This window comes from Fopius arisanus, unplaced genomic scaffold (assembly GCF_000806365.1).
Source record: "Fopius arisanus strain USDA-PBARC FA_bdor unplaced genomic scaffold, ASM80636v1 scaffold00049, whole genome shotgun sequence".
Taxonomy (NCBI): domain Eukaryota; kingdom Metazoa; phylum Arthropoda; class Insecta; order Hymenoptera; family Braconidae; genus Fopius; species Fopius arisanus.
Window position 1 is genome coordinate 401,021 of NW_011887788.1, and position 18,753 is coordinate 419,773.

Genomic DNA, 18,753 nt, shown 5'->3' on the forward strand with positions numbered 1-18,753 from the left:
ATTCATGCTTTTGATATTCTCAAAAAAAATTTAATTCAACAATAATTATTCAGTAATTATTCAGTTATGCTAGCATTGAAAAATTAATTAAACAGTCCATACGCCAGCTGCTAAGATATTAAATTTACACTGCTGGAATTGATTTAAATCTTACATAACCTTTGTAACTCACTTCTGAATGTTTTGAATTAATTAAAAAGTTCATCAAAGTCCTCATTAATCTACAAAAATGCAGAAAAAGGGAAAATTAATCGAATGCTCATTAATTTCTCAAAAGAGAGAATTTAACAAAATAGTCTCATCGAAAAATGACAAAGTTGGTAATTCTTCAGTGTCAAAAGAGATAAATTCCGCGTAAATTACTGGTCATTGAAATATCCAAGTTCCTTCGTTTTTAATTTCCGGAGTAATTTTCCATCGACACAATTTCAATTACTGAAGAGTGCAATCTCTTTATTATAATTATTCCTCTAATCCTCATCTCCAGGATCTCTGAATAAACAAATCAATAAATAATGTGGAACCTCTATATTCACCATCCACAATAAAAAAAAATGACCGCCCCCTGAATTTTCCAATCTACCCACCCAATCAATTTTCACTTCCCGTCTGGAGCACCTGCTCCTGCAGCTCCGCAAACCTCGCCTGAAGGCTCCTCTCTCTCTCGACCTGTCGATTGACATCTTCACTGAGTGCATTGACCCTCCTATCGAGTGCAACCTTCTCCTGTTTCTGAAGGAACTCAAAAGTCGACAACTCTAGCTGTGCCTGTTCGATCTGTTCATAAATATCATGCAACTGTTTCGTGAGGACTTGATCCCTTGTCTGATACCCTCCCATCATAATCTTGAGTTTTTTCTCCTTCTTTGCAGCGAGTTTAGCAGCTCCAGTCATGTGTCCCCTGTTCTCCTCGAGAATTCTCTCAGCAGCTTCGATTTTCTCCTTCTTCGACGCTACGTTCGCTCTCGTGAATTTCTTCTGGCCTTCCAAAAATAAAATCTGAGAGGAGCACTCCTCCCACACAGTGGTATACGCCTCAAGACTCAACTCCCCATGTCCCATACCTTTCTTCACTACCTCCATCTCATCAGAAATTAGAGTCTTAGCCACGTCAAGGTCATTCCTCTCAAAATCATCATAAGGATGATGATCGAGATAGTTCTGTGCCATTGCAACGAGAGCATTTCCACGTTTCGAATTGATTATCGTAGGATTCTGAACAGCATCATACTGCATCATTGTTAACATTTCTCTCTTGATCAGCTCCTCAGCAATCTGCTGATCAGTTAGCCCCGAGTCCCGGGCTGGTTTAAGGTTCCTCAGACTGACATCGACACCCCTCAGAATATTCAAGTTAACTTCCGTAGGTCTTGGCAGATTCCTCTGAATAACTTGAGACCTCTTCGCTATTTCCCTGGCTCTCTGCTCCAGGAGTTCCTGTTGCCTCCTGGCATCAATATCAGCCTGGTCCTCAACCCCAACATCCATCTGACTACTGCCCCCATCGTCCTGGTCTTCATTTTCAGGAATAACAATCTGAAAATCATTCTTCGGTACTGGAAGCGCGCTCAGTCCCAACTTCAGTTGTTCTTTCGTCTGTTTCTGAAGTGCTGGGGTCTCAGTTCCCTCGAGACCAGCGTCTGGATTAATATTCAGTTTATCCCTGACCGGAGTTGCTGTTAGAATACCATTTTGGGTCCTGGCAGAAGCTGGTGTATTGAATCCAGAATTCAGAGGTGTCCCATCACTTCTGGTGGATCTGAATGGAGTTGCCAGGACAGTATTGGGAGTTGCAATGGCAGTAGAAGAAGGTACAACGCTACTGAAATCAACATTGTGGAGAGGAGTGTTAAGACCGCCCTTGAGGGGTGTATCAACGTGTGTAAGAGCCATGACGTTCTGGGCCTCCTGGAGAACACGATCAGTAACAGCTGGAGTGCGAGGTGTCACTCCAGCACTTGGTGTGAGGGAGTAATCCGCGAGAAGACTATCCGAAAGTGTTATTCCACTCTCAGTGGCGACTTCTCGTGCTACCTCTGAGGCACGACCCAGTTTCACAACCTGCTGGAGCTCCTGATCAGATATCTGGGGCTCTGGAAGCACCAGTTTGCTCCTCTTCTTCACAGGCTCCTCATTATTCAACATCCCCATGGGTATATCATTCTCCTTTCTCTGCTTGAGCTTCTGTTTATCCTTCTTTCTGTCCTGCTCCTCCTTGTCAGCCCTCAGTTCGCCATCTAGATGCTGCTGCCTCATCCTGGAGAAATCCGCAGCCAGTGGATCAATGTGCTCAGTACTGGTATCGTAAAATCCGATGGCCGGACGTTTCTCGAAGGGTATCTCGGTGTTATAGTTGACCCCTCGTTTTCGCTTGTTCTTCTGGTTCACTGTGATTCCAGCAGCTCTCAATTCCCTTCTCTTCTGGAGTGCAGCAAGTCTCCTGGCTTCTTCCAGCTGCTTCTCCCTGGCCTTTCGTTTCGCTTTCTTTCCCTGGGTATTGGCCAGCCTAGCACGTGCCTCTGATAACATTTCTAACTCATCCTCGTCCATGTCCTTCGGGTCCGGGCGTGCTGGTTTGGTCTCCGGGTTCGGATCAATTTCTCCGGGTTTGAGCTTACGGGGATCGTCTGAACCATCCTCACCCTCTTCCTTCTTTTGGGCTTGATCCAAGAGGCACTCGTAACGCTCCAGACATTGGGCAGCTGTACGACCGATTATTGGAGCTATTGTTCTCCATTGGGTCGGCATCAGTTTGGCTAGGTGAAGCAACTTCTCGTCCTCCTCTCTGCTCCATTCTGTTTTCTTTATGCTGGGGTCCAACCACTCGAACCAACGAGCCTTGCATTGCTTCGCTGATTTACGGTGTAGCAAAGAGGCTATTCTGCTCCACTGGTTCTTACCATATTTCATCACTGCCGCTTTAAGAATCTCATCCTGAAGGAAAATTACGTTTCATTGTGTTATTTATAGATGTAATTATTTTTTTTTAATGCTTAGTAATTTGGACTTTATATTTTGCCACTGTAAATTCTTCTTTCGAGAGTAATTAATGGACCTGAATTAAAAGGGCGTATAAAAATAAAGTACTTGTCCCAAATTTTACGAAATTTTTAGGAAATCGGTGGAATTATAGCGAGAAAGAGATAAATCCGGAAATTAATTAATTTTTCAATTTATCCGTGGGGTAATGAGTACATTGATTTATAGGTTAGGACAATTTGTATTTTAATTATATTCACCTCTGTGTTCCTCCAGACACCCCCTTTTATCATAATTCTTGGCATGATGGAGGATTCTTTGAATTCGAGGCACGGGTAAAATCAAATTGTTATTAATTTATTAGAACACATGAATTAAATACGAAACACTGTCGGCGTATTTAACGCTTCGAAATTATTCATCGACTAGGCGTTTGAGGCGTCTCGGGTCCGTCACCCGGAAGTTGCATTTTGCTGCAACGCGGGGGATTTTTAATTAGAGAAGAAATGGATGAAATAAAATATTATTTATAACAAGAAAAAAATTATTTTTATTTTTTCTCAATTTAATTCCGATAATATCGCCTGCATTCGATTGCCTTCACAATTTCATTTCTTTTTATCTCTCATAATTTAATGTACAAAGTGATAAAATTGTTAACAAATAAAATTCCTTGAATTTGAATTAATAAATTAATAGGTTAATAAATTGATTGATTCATTCCATCTCGGGTTTTTTCGGACTTGCCCAGTTTTGAATACCGGAAGTTGTTGTCGCGTCAGTTGCATCTTATTTATTCGTCTCCCATTATTTTAAGTATTCATTTCGCAAATTGATGGATAAATATGATTTTTGTTATATTGCAGAAATGCGTCTTAAACAGAAAATTGATACTCCTAATGTAATTGACAATGTGAAAATAATTTTGACTCGAGTAGCATGAAAAGTGGGTGTCTCTCCGTCACTGGGACAATCCTCGTATTCTCTTCGAGCTCTCGAACATTTTATCACCGGTGGGCATTTTTTAGCCACCGATTAATCTCCCGATAGCATTTCGGAGTACAGAGATGCGTAAGTACAATCCCTAATTACCGAATTTAATTGTCAAATTTATCGTTCATTCGTGATTGAGGGGATGGGGTGAAAATGTGAAGAATAGTGAACTGTGGATCGATAGGGAGCATTGTCGAGTGGCTTTGAAATGTCATTCATAAAATGGGGCGTTATCACAGGCTCCTGGTACCTCTAATGATCCCACAATTATCAAAACATTGTAATTTATTCAATTAAATCATTCCCTCTAACCCTCCATAAAATATCGTTCGTGTGAAGTGCCCTTCAATCGCCCATACCTCGAGAACGATAGAGTGGAATTTTCCGATTTTTGTCTTACTCCCGAGGTATCTTTATAATCTTTAAAATGAGACTGGGCTAGTGCAATTCGCTTCGTTCGTTCGTAAGATGTGGGATATTAAAGATCTTGATGGTATCTGCAGTGAATGGACCAACTAGGATAAATGCATTTCACCCAGGGTCAGTTATCTGTGAATATCTCGTAAAAGAAGTGAGATAGAGTAATTTTCGTAAATATCTCTTTTGTAGAACGATATACGGACTAAAAAAAAGGTTTATATAAAAATTGTGGTATTTCTCCCCGTTCAAGAGATATTCACTGATGATTGGAGCTGAGCCAGATGCACTTATCGCTGTTAAAAAATTCAGGTATTGGGGATCGATTCGTTTGACTCCTGGGGCCTCGTAATTGACGGCAAGGTTTCTGTTTAGTTTTAGAGTAGTGAAAAAATCAATTGTCCTCGATAAAGATGATCGGAGGCCTCTTCGTGTATAACCACAAGGGCGAGGTCCTGATATCCCGGGTGTACCGGGATGATATCGGGAGAAATGCTGTGGATGCATTTCGAGTGAATGTTATTCACGCGCGACAGCAGGTCAGATCCCCAGTGACGAATATCGCGAGAACATCATTTTTTCATATTAAACGGGCCAATATCTGGCTGGCAGCTGTCACCAAGCAGAATGTCAATGCTGCCATGGTCTTCGAGTTTCTACTGAAGATCAATGATGTTATGCAGTCCTACTTTGGAAAGATTTCCGAAGAGAATATCAAGAACAATTTTGTCCTCATCTATGAATTGCTCGATGGTGAGTGTGGAATATTTTTTTTTTATAAAACCCAAACTACAACTAAAAATTCATTACAATTGTGAATGTAATCGATTTTTCATTACCAAATTGATATAATTAATTGAGATTTTGTTTCACAGAGATCCTGGACTTCGGATACCCCCAGAATTGTGACACTGGAGTCCTGAAAACATTTATCACCCAGCAGGGAGTTAAATCCGCAACGAAAGAGGAACAAGCCCAAATAACATCTCAAGTGACTGGGCAAATTGGGTGGCGTCGAGAGGGAATTAAATATCGACGTAACGAGCTTTTCCTAGACGTTCTGGAGTACGTAAACCTGTTGATGAGTCCTCAGGGTCAGGTCCTGAGCGCGCACGTTGCTGGAAAGGTTAATAACTAGTACAGAATAAATTAATCGATTAACTGCACCCACTTCTGGATTTTTTCTCTATTATGTAAATTCAATAATTAAATTGTGGTTTATGGTCGCCATCCCCAGGTCGTTATGAAATCATATCTGTCAGGAATGCCCGAATGCAAATTCGGCATCAACGACAAGATCGTAATGGAAGCCCGGGGAATGAAGGGGGGAGGAAGTCTAGGCGGCGGTGACGATCCCACTGGTGCCAGATCTGGAAAACCAGTCGTCGTTATTGACGACTGTCAATTTCATCAATGTGTCAAGTTATCAAAATTCGAAACTGAACATTCCATTAGTTTCATACCACCTGACGGTGAATTTGAGTTGATGAGGTGAGCTTTCTTATCTAATTTATATTTATCGATAAAAGCAATTTACATAATTAATTGCACTCGATAATTCTCCAGATACCGCACAACGAAGGATATATCACTGCCATTTCGATTGATTCCTCTGGTGCGCGAGGTCGGCCGTACAAAAATGGAGGTGAAGGCAGTTCTAAAATCCAACTTCAAGCCCTCCCTACTGGGCCAGAAGATCGAGGTGCGGGTTCCCACTCCCCTCAACACAGCTGGTGTCCAATTGATCTGTCTGAAAGGTAAAGCGAAATACAAAGCATCTGAGAACGCCATCGTCTGGAAGATAAAGCGAATGGCTGGCATGAAGGAGACTCAATTGTCAGCTGAAATCGATCTCCTTGAAACTGATACCAAGAAAAAATGGACGAGACCACCCATCTCTATGAACTTTGAGGTACCATTTGCCCCGTCAGGCTTTAAAGTCCGGTATTTGAAGGTCTTTGAGTCGAAACTCAATTACTCCGATCACGATGTCATCAAATGGGTCAGGTACATTGGACGAAGTGGTCTTTACGAGACGAGATGCTAATGATCGAATCAATTCTCAGAGTATTCAGCTCAATGGGAGTAATTCATTTCCTAAATCAAATCAATTAATTAATCACACTTACGAAAAATTCTCTGTGGAGTAAATTATTTAAGTGAGTGATTAATTTGTTGAATTGACCGATTAATGGGAATTCATTAAAGAAAAATAGATTCTTAACAACTCGATGCCAAAGAGTTGTTCGTTTTCACAAATTTACTGATTTCATGCGACAGTATCAATCCAGATTATAATGAATTTACGGGAGATTATGTGATGTGCAAAGGGGTTACCATGACAAGTCTGCACGAAAATCATCGAGTGATGGAGAGTGTTTTATTTAATTTGAAGTAGTTACAACTCTTTGGTATGGGTATTACTCGATTGCTGATAAATTACTAATTGAGGAGAATAATTGTTGAGATTTACTTGAAGATGAGAGTAATTGTGGATAAAGTAATGATGAAAATTGTAGGTAATATGATTGATGTTGATATTCATTGCATTGAAAGCGGATGAAATAATTAATGAAGTATTGATTTTGTCTGTACGCTTCGAATCACATATTGAATCTCGAAATATATGTATAAATGAATGAATGTGGTTTCTGGTGTTTTCGGTTTTTTTTTTCAATTCAACCCAATGGGGATAATGAACAATTATGACAATTATACACAAATTATTAGATTTTTAACATAAGTTTCTTTATTCGACATATGACAACTGATGGCAATGGTTTCGGTGAGGAACAAGCTCTCAAGAATTCTATAATGAAATATTCCTAGTCTATGAATAATGCCTAAATGAGGTTTACACATTTCCACATGAAAACATACTCATCCGCTACATGTCGGCGGTGTACCGTCTGCAGTGTGTTATTGTCAGTTTATTCTTGACTTGCGTGCTGAAAAAAAAATATGAAGAAACAAGTGATTCGTTGGTTCAGTGGAATAAGTCATTACAATCCCATTTTTGAAAATTATTTGATTCTCTTGTTACGTCGATCATCATCTTCGATGAGTATACATTCATTGATATATTTCCCTCCACGTTTACACCACATGAAGTCGAATGATCCGGACATTCCAAATACATTTAAAATGATGATTTATTAGTGCTCTTAAGATGACTCCCACGTTACTCCATAAAATTATTAATTCACACACCCTTCATTCATTAACATTACTCTCATCCCTTTTTCATTGATCTCATCCATTACACATTTTTCAACTTGTACAGAAAATTCAGTGAATTTTCACCCGTTCACCATGAAACATCACAATGAAACCGAAATTATGCGATAATTAATCCCAATTGTAACTCTCATTTTAAAAAAGGACATGGCAATTTTAGTTTCCTAGTTTCTTCTCTTATCGAACACCACGATGGATTATTATTACTTGATAATTTACAAGATGTACGGCAGTCTTGAGTATGTCTTTATCATGTTCTGACAGTGAGGAAACTGGTGAAACCGATAAATTCATGAGCAAAAAAATAATGGAGCAGAATGACACCCCTTTTAAGGCCCAATGTCTATCCATTCAGCCCCAAAATCCCCAAAATTTCTCCAGTTTCACCATACGAGTCAGTCTCAGTATTACTGTTTAATTTATTTCCACCCGCAGGAAAATTATCATTCACCCCCTCTAAATCGCTGAAGTGAATTTACCAATGGCGCATTGAATTCATAAATGTATTGCCTATAGTTGCCACTCAAAAAAAGAATTTTTTGTCAAGAATTTTTCCACTATCAATTCACTCACTCCATACTTTATTGTATTGTTTTTAATCGGAAAACCTCAACGCGTCCTAGATATGATTTCACATCGTTAATAATGATTATAGTTATACCAAGTTACGTCTAGATTTTTTTCTATGTTCTCATCAATTTTCTAACTCACATCTCGGCCTCTACGAATTAACGTTCTAGTTCATACGCTGTTTTATTTACATTTGCCAACAGAAACATTTTCTCAACGAAGATTCATTATTGTGTACATGCCGACGATATCTCTCTCGATTTTCTCAACTAAATATAAACAGAAAATGTTTTCCATTCACAACTCCCGAAGAAATTCAGCCAGAGATGTTCGTCTGGCAGTTAATTCTTCAAATAAACAATTAGCGAAGCACTCAATTACTCAATTATAAAAGTAAAAAACAAATCGGACTCATTTAATGGTTTTTTTTTGGCAATAAATTGGTCCCGGAAAGTAAAATACGTACAAATAATTGATAAGGAAATAATGCTCTTCATCTTTCGGTTGTAACTCACGGTAATTAATTATTCAAACGATATCTTTGTCCTGATTACACAAATTATCACAACGATTGTCTCTTATCATTTTTAATCCCCTCGGTTGAACAGTAATGGGCGGTGATAATGGCAGAGATTCAGGTATATTAATTCTTACGTTTAATTTTTCTTCGTTATGACGTCGTTGACAACGGTATTGCGAGCTCTCGGCTCTTCAAAACAATTTTCTTTCCACGCGACTATATTCATTGTTTCGTCAAATTGTCATGGATCAAGTACCTGCTGAAAGTTATGCACTTATGAATTAATAGTAAGAAGCACTGTCAGCCTTTGTGAACAGCAATTCAATCGATCCCCCAAAAAATACTCTCAATCAAATCTCATTTGGAAAACACTTTGCAAATAACCGAGGATTATTTCCTAAAAATCAATGAATATTCTCATTTTCTTCACAAACAAATAGTTTTTACTATTTTTCAATTCTTTCAATCAAAATTATGAAAATACTACAGATGATGCGTAATAATTTAATTTTCAAAATATCAATGAAAATAATTATATCACAATTGCACCGATCGATCACGTGCTCGCAATGGCTGATTATTAATATTGAAGATATTAAAATTGCTCTCATATGTACATTTTATAAACAATGTTTTACACGAGCCGAGATATAGGAGTGTCGATTCAAAAATTCCGCTCGACCCGTTGGAATTATTTTCATTAGCACTGAATTGTCACAATTGCAAACTCCCTCGCTCTATCTCGACGTAACAATTTTTTCAATGTCGAAGCGCAGCTCCGAATGAACAGCATTATATCACATGATTCCTGGCTAATCAATTTTCTACATTAAATGATTTACTCTCTTCTAAATTCCCCTGTAAACGTCTAACCACCGAATCCTCAGCCTCCACCCCAGCATCCAACCCCTCAAAAAATTCCAGTTTTCATCTCCTCTTCTTCCCTTGGTCGTTATCTAATTAGTTCCCACTAATGCACAATCACAAAACTACTTCTCGTATTGTTTACTCATTTATTTATCATCATAAGAAAAATTATTCCCATTACTCATCGAAATCAACATCTGCGTGAATATTGAATTTCAATATTTATTTCTATTTCTCAATTTTTACATCATTACTCTGCTTTTGCCGGTGGCTTTATCCGCAGAGCCTCTGGATAATCAGCTTATGCATCATAAAATCTCTGATTCCATGGAATTTTATTGTCATCGTAAAACGAAAGAGTGAAAAATTCAGATAATTGGGGAATACGTATTCTATGTCCACCTGTAACTCTCCATCTTCCACTGGAAATCAATGATGAAATCATGGAAATCAAGAGACACTGCGGACGGGGAAAGAATAATCATTCTCGACAATTCACCAATTACGCCATGCCAATTGTCAATCCATTATATATAAATAATTGTTTGCAACTCAATTTTTCTGCAGGAAATGCGGAATTTCTTTTTATATTTATCTCGCTGAGGAAAAAATTCATTAAATATCCCTTTCACAATTTTAAAATTGATTTGCCTACTCAAATAAATGAGGGCTCAATATTCCAACATAATAATCCCTGGAGAGGGCTTGACTCCCGATAAAGGCACAACGTAATTGTGAACTAACCCTCGACTAATTACGTCGACTGATTTGCCTACAAGACCCCCCAAACCATTGAAAACAGAATAAATGAAAAAAAAAAACCACTAGAATAAAAATATTCCACTCACCCCAGCTCTCCCCAGGAAATTGAAAATTCACTATTAAAAGTCACACGTGCACACAGCTGAGCACTCACAGAGGTCCAATAAATCGAAACAGTTCTGGGCGTTACGTTCAGACGACAGTTACTCTCCATTTACCAAAATATTCTCTCAACATTGAAAAATGCCACGAAATTATTACAAAATTGTGGGCAGTGATGGCAGAATGGCGTTGCAATAATTTCCCCAGTTGTTTATCAAAGAACATTTTAATTCTGGAAATGTGCGTCACACCGTTGTCACACGGTCTATCTCAACGTATCGCACAGAACTGTCGCTTTGTCAGCATATCACTTCCTTGCCATCGATTATAGCCGTCTCCGAGGAGATGCTCTTCAATCGATGCTGGGAGATGGATCGATTTGTTTTTCTGCGTAGTACACGCCACGACACGAAGAATATAGCGCCCATTACTGATAGAATCAGGAGAGCACCGACTGCTAGGTGAAGTGGTGGCAGTCGTAGGAGCATCGAGCAGTGGGTCAGGGCCTCGTCGTATCCTGAGGGACAGTGAGAGGTGCCATCGCACCAGAGGGAGGCGTTGATACAGGCATCAAGCTCTGGACAACGTTGTTCGCAGTCTCGGGGCATTTGCAGACCTTCTGGGGGAGTCTTCATGGCTGGCCTATTAAACATCATTATCGTACAAGAGACACATATTTTTTTTTAATAAAAATCGTATTAAAAAAACTCATTAAAAAACTCTCGGAGGAAAAAAGTGTCAAGGAATTTTCCAACGAGGAAGAAACTTGAGGACAATTCTTCGAGGAAAATTAATGAGGCAACTACTCAGGAAATTTTCCAATATTTAATATTGAATCGATCTGGTTGCAATGCGAGCTTACCTCCTCGTCATCTCAAGCCACGTGACAGTATGGATGTCAGGCTCATTAATAATAAATTCAACAGCAACGCTTCTCATCGGATCGAAGCTTGGAGCGATCAGCATCGTTGCGTAATTCTGGGAGGTCCACCCTTTGCTGAAAACCCCAACGACCTGATGTCTCGAGTCACTTTCAGGTCTAGGGCAAACTGCCACGTTTAGGGTACCTCCGGTATGGAGAATCACTCGGTTCTTGGTGAGACATTTAGTGCCATTCTTCATGACTCTTCCATGGGTCTGCACGTAGAGGTACTGATTGGGGCCTGGATCGATCAGCCACGGATGATTTCGACAGTAGCTCTGGCATAAAATAACCCTAATGTACTATTTTCCGTAATTATCGATTTATCTCGAAAACTGTAAATTTCACGGAAAAATATTGAATGAACTTTTTGTAGCACATTAAATTTCCCATAAAAAATTTCATTACATGTTTTTTCCTGAAATCGCTGATTTTCGAGATAAATCGATAGATTGTAATATTCTTGGAGAACAGTCCCAGCGCAGTCGTAAATTTATTATTTATTATTCTACAAGCGCTATTTGTCTTGACAGGTAAATCCGGTGGGACAATATGTTTACTTTTTTTTATTGGGGTAGGTGAATTATGAATTTTTAATGCAAACCTCTTCTTCCTCGGCGATGGGTGACTCATACTTTATTTCACCTGACGGCCCCCTGACCCGTCGCTTCTGGAGACAAGGTACAGCTTTAACAAAGTCCCAGACACCCTCGAAGAACAGATTATTGTAGTCGTCGAGGGAACTCATGGAGTGAACGACAAAATGTACCTCGACGATATTCGATAATGACTTGACTGTGATTGGCAATGATCGGTTTGAACACAGGCAGTCTCGTTGAATTGGGGAGCCATTGGGCCATGGTAAATCCATTATCTAATAATAATAATGAATAAAATTCCAGTGGAAAAATGGATTAATAATTTTTCATCGAATGATAAAATACAATATTTACCTTCAGAGAGAAATTATTCTGCCCTAAACACAAAAATCTATTGTAATCAACGCTGGAGACACTTTTGCACGTATGATTTCCATTCAGCAATTTGTTGAATCTCAATTTAACAACTTCATCCTGTTCCCCTTCGAAACGATACACACAGCTGCAACCATAAAAATGAATTACTCGATATTGATCCTAAAGCTCCACGACTTTTTTCATTATTCTAATAATATTCCACCATGGATTATAAATTAAAAAAAAATTCCCTACAAATATCCGCTTCCCTAGACTAGTCCATAACTCCTGACAAGAAATATCAAACAAATTTATTCATAACTAATAAATTTAACGGATAGAGTATTTATCTTACCTTAAATTCTTCGCGCCGCCCCTGCCGTACAAGAAGATGTCCCTGGGAGCTTGAAATCTCCTGTCGACATATTGATCCCGATTTCGACTATAAAAAACTCGTGAGCAGGGTCCTACCCCATAAGGATCACCATCCTGATGTAGATCGACGAATTCGTAGAGTGCGCGAAAATTCACAGGCCTTCGTAGAAACAGAGTAGATAAAATAAATAATGTAACACCAAAGAGAAATGGGGATTTTCCCCAATCGATTAGTTATTCAAAACCATTGAATTTATTAAATCCTCAGGAAATCCTCTTAACTCAATAACTCAAAGTGGTTTGTTCCGTTTGTACATTGCAAAGGTGTTCTGCCATGATTTTTTAAACGATAATTACCTCAGGGCTGTGGACTCGGTCATGCGTATTTCAATAGTCATGCTGTTCCCGGAGGAAATGAAACTTTCCCCTAATGTACATGGTCGACTCGTATTCTGCAGAATCAAGTGATCACACGTTTTTGGCAGTTTGTCCTTGCAGTATCTGGCCAACAGAGTAGTATTTGCTGCTGGTCTACCTCCACTCTGCGGTATTAAATCCCCAGTTCTGTCCATATATCTCTGCCTCTCTTTTCCGCTGCAAATAATCCAGTAAAATTGTGGCAAATCATCATCAAAGCTTCAATTCCTTATTCAAGTCTGCGGCGACAGAAATTTTATTCCCAGTTTCGCTCTTTTCAATGATCAATTAAAAACTTTTAATTGATCTTTGCATTTTTTCTAGACAAAGCTCCCTGTGGATGTCCAACTGATTTCATTAAAAATTATAAAAATATTTGAAGCTTCAGTCTTATTTTCCTTTTTTTTTCGAAGGGGAGTGATTACCGAGTTGTTGGAAGTGTCGCTTTACGAATTGAGGGTAAGGGTGTTTGAAAATAATTGGGCCTCACCAAGATATGTCGTTGCATTCGGATAACGGAAAGATATCTCCGTCCCACACGAGCATTGTGGTACTGCAATCTTCATCATTAGTGCTGGGAGTATTACCAACGTGAAATTTGAGGATGGACATCCAGATGCGAAATTGCGGTTGTGCAGGTTTTGGCGCTGGTTTTCTCCAGACAGTACCAGGTCTAGTCTCCGGGAATTTGGGTAATGGTCTCGGTGGTGTTGGACTGGGCATTACTGGCCCAGCACCTCGGAGATGATACAGACAAGTTGTATTTCGTGGGAGTGTGTGCCGAGGTGATGCCAGTACACCACCACCATTTCCCTTCAACCAAAATTCGCAGCGTTTATTTTTCGCGTACTCCGGTGACTCGGCGTCTACGAATTTCACCTGTGTAAATTCATTAATTGTTGATCAGTATTTGCATTAAGATGCATTTGTCGGGAGACAGATGTATGGACTTGAATATTTCACCTGGACTTCCAGTTGAAAACCGTGGAGGGAGTGGGGTGGTGTTGGATGGAGAAAAGTTCCGTAGGGTGATGTGGTAAATTCAACGAGAATTTCTGCTTCGCTGCTCGTTGCCTCTGGCACCGGTTCACCACCACCACAAAACTTGAGGATCACTGGGTCTCGAGTGGTGTAGCCATCGTACACTGTTACGTAGTCCTGAAATTTTTTTTTTCCCTTCCATTTGAAAATCAGTCTATTGACTTACGTTTGGCTGAATACGACGTGCATTCACCTCTAGCTACTACTTTGCTATCGTATTTTTTTATTGGGATTCACGGAATTCTTTGGAGCTCTATGCAGTACTCTTTCATCCAGTTGAACTATTTTTTAATAATATATTCAGACCGGTGTATTATCCGGTAAAATTTTCTCAGGTAGAAATTTATAGGAAAATCCTATTGAGATTGAAAGTTGCATTCTGTTCTATATAATAGAACAGAATGTAAATCAATGAATACAATATAATAATTGAATTTTTAATTAAAAATATAGAACTAAAGTGTGGTTTCTATTGATTTCCCCTCCGACAATTCGATACGAATTTTGAATTGTTCAGTCCTTAGAAATTTCAGACAAAAATTTCTAGTTTTTTTTCTGTTTAATTCTTGAGGTTGACCTGACCTACCTGAACGACGTCACAATCCTGCCACAATTTGAGCTCTCTTGGTGGTGGTTCAGCCTGATTAGCTGGTCTAGCACGCACAGCAATCAGCTGACCCCTTGGCTGACGTACAGTTATGAGTGCGTGTTTGCCTGGTGGTACTTCGTGCTGTCGTACCTGAAGAGTACAATTCTACTTAATTCAGGAGACGCTCAACTATGCAAGACTAGAATTCTATTTCTCGGCATATCCTAGGGTCACACGATTATACCAGAAGAAAATAATATCAGCGCTTCCTGGAATTCCGCGACATTCCGCAGAATGACGCGAACTCCATCATCCGAGAAATAATTGCGATTTACAACTGTACGACTCATAATTTTTACATTCTTTTTAATAATCTTTTTACATTCTTATATCTAATTTATAATCTATTAAAAAACTTATTGACCTTTTTTGCGAGTGTTGCATTTATTAATATTAATATAGTGGAAAAAAATTGGAGAGAACTTACTGCATAGTAGCACGTGAGATTGCGTGGATAGAGACCAGGAAAATTGGGCGACTGTAGCCTACATTTTCTTTTATCGCAATCGCTGAATATTCTCGAGCAATATGTCCCTGATATCAGGTCCCCCAGGTATTGTTGCTCAGGGGTAGCCACAGTTGGTTTAAATTTTTCTGTTATTCTCACCGACGAGGTGATTGTCGTATTCGAGTACTCGATGGGGTGACTCAAAGCAGTGGTTGGTCTCGAGGTCGATTTTGTGAGGTACGACACGAATTCTGGGGAATGATAATATATTTATTTGAACAGGGCAACAGAAAAAGAGAGTCCTAATTTATTCTTAATTTTTCTTATCTAAAATTCGTACAACCTGCGAACGAAATTTATAATAAAAAATTGAAGTTTAATTCTGATTAGGTTTTATGGATAATTAAGGGTAAGAGACGATAATTAAGGATAATTAAGCCTGATAATTTTTGGGATTAAATCAAAAAGAATTTTGTTGGGTATCGGAATGGGATGGGGGATGCAAACTCACCGACGAATGGATTTCCATATCTGACAACAGCATCCGATCTTTTTATCATCTTGTATGCCATACGAAAATCGAAATTGAAGCCTGTCTGATCCTGACTGAGTCTCAGGAGTTTCAGGGATATCGTAACAATCGGTGTTTCACTGTAGTAAATAGCTGGACCCCATGAGGTGCCACACCATACCCCACCAACATCCGGTCTCTGGGCTTCCGATATTTGCAACGACCCATCGGGGCATCCCTCCACCGTAAAGGATACAAATTTCCCGAGGGTGAAACTGTCGAAGGTTAACTGGAGTGCAACAGATTGTGTTGTTTATTATAATTTCATTATCCACAGGAAAAACGTGAGGGGTATTCATCCCTTGAGGAAATTACACGTGAAATACTCGTGGAAAAAAAAAACAATTAAAAAAAAAAATGACATGAAATTTCGGGGGAATTCTTCCCTCAGGAATTAATTAATCTCGTTAATTTACGAGTCATTTAATTTCACGGAAATTATTTCTATTCATACGGGGGAATAATTGGAAAATAAATGGAGTGACTCACAGAATTTATATCAATTTTTTTAGGGGATTGAAAATTTTTGGGGCTTGGGGGAAATTATTAGTTATTCGGGGTTGCTACTGAAAAATTGGAATTAGAATACCTGTACAATATCCCCGAATTCTTTTCCAGGGGCATTGAACGTCAGCTTGCAGAAGTAAGGCACCTTGTCCTCCTTCGGTCGATGCAACTCGAGGTAATAAGTTTTCCCTATATCTCCATAGTACGTTCTATTGCAAGCTGAAAATATAAGAAACAAATGGAGCTATCAGACTCACCTCCATTAAAATATTCAATTTTTTCATTTTTCCACATAAAAAAATTCCGACATTAGTTCCAAATAATGAAAAAATGTAATTCAAATTTAAAAAAAAATCACTCTCCCCAAATTCACATTTCCATATAATTCCATTTGATCAAGGAGTGAGAGCCATAAAAATTCAATTGAAAAATGATTTGAAGTTTATTGTTTCATAAATGGAGGTCCAGTGAAACGCAGTAGCAACGAGTGGTTGTGGGTTGAATTAACGAGTATTCATCATACCAAGTGGCCATTAAAGTAACGAGTGTTATCTGAGATTTGCTCGATCCCAAGGAATTACGATAGCCTCCGATTGGAAATGACCAACTCAGCCTGACCTATCTATACAAACAGAGAATGTATTGTGCAGAGTTGGCCATTGAGCGCACTTGAACCAACATACCCACTGTCCATGGTACCCTATTCTCTCCCAACCCTCTTGGATTCCCTTGTCATACATCCCCGATGAGCCCTTGAAGCCGTACAATGAATCCTGTATAACCACTGCCTGTTCAATCCACCAGTGCTAAATTCCCGAAAGTCGTGTGGCTACGTGCCACATGAAGCCAACAAATCCGTACTTTTACCTCCTCTTCATCAAGTCCATCAACTCATCCAACCCATTATCATTTCTCCCAGATAAATCACTTCATCTATCGAACATCTACCAAAGATTATTAAATATTCTCATCAATTCCCAAATCCAATTCGTTATAAACCCCAAGGAAAAGGCCGCAATTAAAATACTACAACAAATTTTCTCAACATTTTGTGTTATTTATTTTATTTTATCGTAGAGAAACATTGAAAGTTTTGGAAATTCAATTTTCTTTATTAATTATTATTTATCGGTGAGTTAATAATTTAATTGAATCTGACGTTGAAAAAAAATTTCGATTATCTTGAATTGAATGAAAACTCTGATAATTGATAATTCAGATTTTCTTCGGTCTTTTGAAATTTGGATAAATTTAAAATAGAGAGTGAATTTAAAATAGAGAGAATTGTATGCCAACATGCATTCACATCACTCGTCTGGCAATTTACAAAGAGGAAATGAGTGGTCGTCCATCGCTTTTCCCTCTCGTCCTCAGTCGATGACCTGAAAGAGGGTCTGGAGAACAAGTCGAGAGCATCACGAGTTGTGAGGAAAAAAACATCGTGGATATCCTTTTCTGTGGTCGGGTCTTTAATGCATCCCCTTCCGCACACTCTGTCTCTCTATTCAACAGAGAGAAATAAAAAAAAAAACAAAAATATCTACCAATCACTTTGTTTAGGTTTTCCCCGGGCAAGATCGATGGTGAACCTATTTTTGAGACATTTTCCTTGAACGTTATCAGGCTTTGACCTTTCGGCCAGACCTTTTGTTCACTCTAACGAAAATTTATTGTTTCGTTAAGGCGATAAATCTATCCGCTAGTGAAATCTGAAGATTGAATAAACCGATGATAATTTAAACAAAGGAGATAATCTGAATTGTGAAATCTTTTGTACAATGGAATTGGAATTATCAGGAATTTTTCATGAATTTATAATTATCATATTCATTCATATATGTATTTGTAATTCTATAATAAAAGTATGTAATTAATAAAAAATTTCTTTTCTCTCGTATACCCTTTCGGGTCTTTACGGTTAGTTGGTTCCCTTCCCACCCCCCCAACCCCCTGTACCGCATTTGCTTGAAGGGAGGGAAAAACCTCATCTGAGGGAAAAAACCTGCCCAGGTACAGTCGTCCTTTTTGACAGGACTACCGCTCGGCAGTGGAACCGTGAGATCAGAGCGCTATAAATTTTTGACCGCCGGTGCCCGGGATCGAACCCGGATCTCTGGCATGCTAGTCTAGCACTCTAACCGCACGGCCACTACCGTCGGTGTATGTAATTAATATTTTTATATAAATAGATTATAATCGAGTGAAAAATGTCAAAAAATGGAGAAATAACAAATAATCAGATTTTGGTGACAAAAGTTTATTATTTGATATTTCGTAATTAAATGCCAGAGAGAATTAATTGCAATGATTGGAATAATTGTCAAGTCTTTTTGAGTTATTTAGGGGATTCAGATTAATAGGCCAACGAAATATATATAAAATTAATGGAAAATTTATCAGGATGTTCGGGTAAATGTGAA

General features: G+C 38.8%; 3 protein-coding genes across 4 annotated transcripts in view; 1 reads left to right on the forward strand and 2 right to left on the reverse strand.

Moving 5' to 3' along the window:
* Window positions 1-43: 43 nt before the first annotated feature.
* Window positions 44-3,421, reverse strand: Cdc5 (cell division cycle protein 21). The gene is made up of 2 exons (XM_011306685.1): window positions 3,240-3,421; window positions 44-2,934 (listed from the first exon to the last, which is right to left on the reverse strand). The coding sequence occupies exons 1-2, from the start codon at window positions 3,282-3,284 to the stop codon at window positions 592-594; spliced, it is 2,388 nt and encodes a 795-aa protein (XP_011304987.1). The 5' UTR covers window positions 3,285-3,421; the 3' UTR covers window positions 44-591.
* Window positions 3,422-3,907: 486 nt separating this feature from the next.
* On the forward strand, window positions 3,908-7,028 carry AP-2mu (adaptor protein complex 2, mu subunit). The gene is made up of 5 exons (XM_011306687.1): window positions 3,908-4,050; window positions 4,765-5,142; window positions 5,265-5,515; window positions 5,627-5,880; window positions 5,956-7,028. Exons 2-5 carry the CDS (start codon window positions 4,803-4,805, stop codon window positions 6,434-6,436), a joined length of 1,326 nt encoding a protein of 441 aa, XP_011304989.1. The 5' UTR covers window positions 3,908-4,050; window positions 4,765-4,802; the 3' UTR covers window positions 6,437-7,028.
* LOC105267673 (uncharacterized) overlaps window positions 6,709-18,753 on the reverse strand; it is a 33,968-nt gene continuing 21,923 nt past the window's right edge. The window contains exons 4-16 of one of the 2 annotated variants that reach the window (XR_892279.1): window positions 16,416-16,552; window positions 15,767-16,055; window positions 15,235-15,506; window positions 14,745-14,897; window positions 14,081-14,275; window positions 13,608-13,996; window positions 13,058-13,294; window positions 12,681-12,860; window positions 12,323-12,470; window positions 11,974-12,243; window positions 11,310-11,647; window positions 10,432-11,089; window positions 6,709-7,337 (exon numbers count right to left, since the gene is read on the reverse strand). Coding sequence is in view for 1 of the 2 variants with exons in the window: in XM_011306686.1 (XP_011304988.1) it covers window positions 10,747-11,089; window positions 11,310-11,647; window positions 11,974-12,243; window positions 12,323-12,470; window positions 12,681-12,860; window positions 13,058-13,294; window positions 13,608-13,996; window positions 14,081-14,275; window positions 14,745-14,897; window positions 15,235-15,506; window positions 15,767-16,055; window positions 16,416-16,552 (2,951 nt within the window). In the remaining variant the exon portion in view is untranslated. Of the gene's footprint in view, window positions 7,338-9,216; window positions 11,090-11,309; window positions 11,648-11,973; window positions 12,244-12,322; window positions 12,471-12,680; window positions 12,861-13,057; window positions 13,295-13,607; window positions 13,997-14,080; window positions 14,276-14,744; window positions 14,898-15,234; window positions 15,507-15,766; window positions 16,056-16,415; window positions 16,553-18,753 lie in introns of those variants that run through there. The other variant, XM_011306686.1, reaches the window with a different exon arrangement.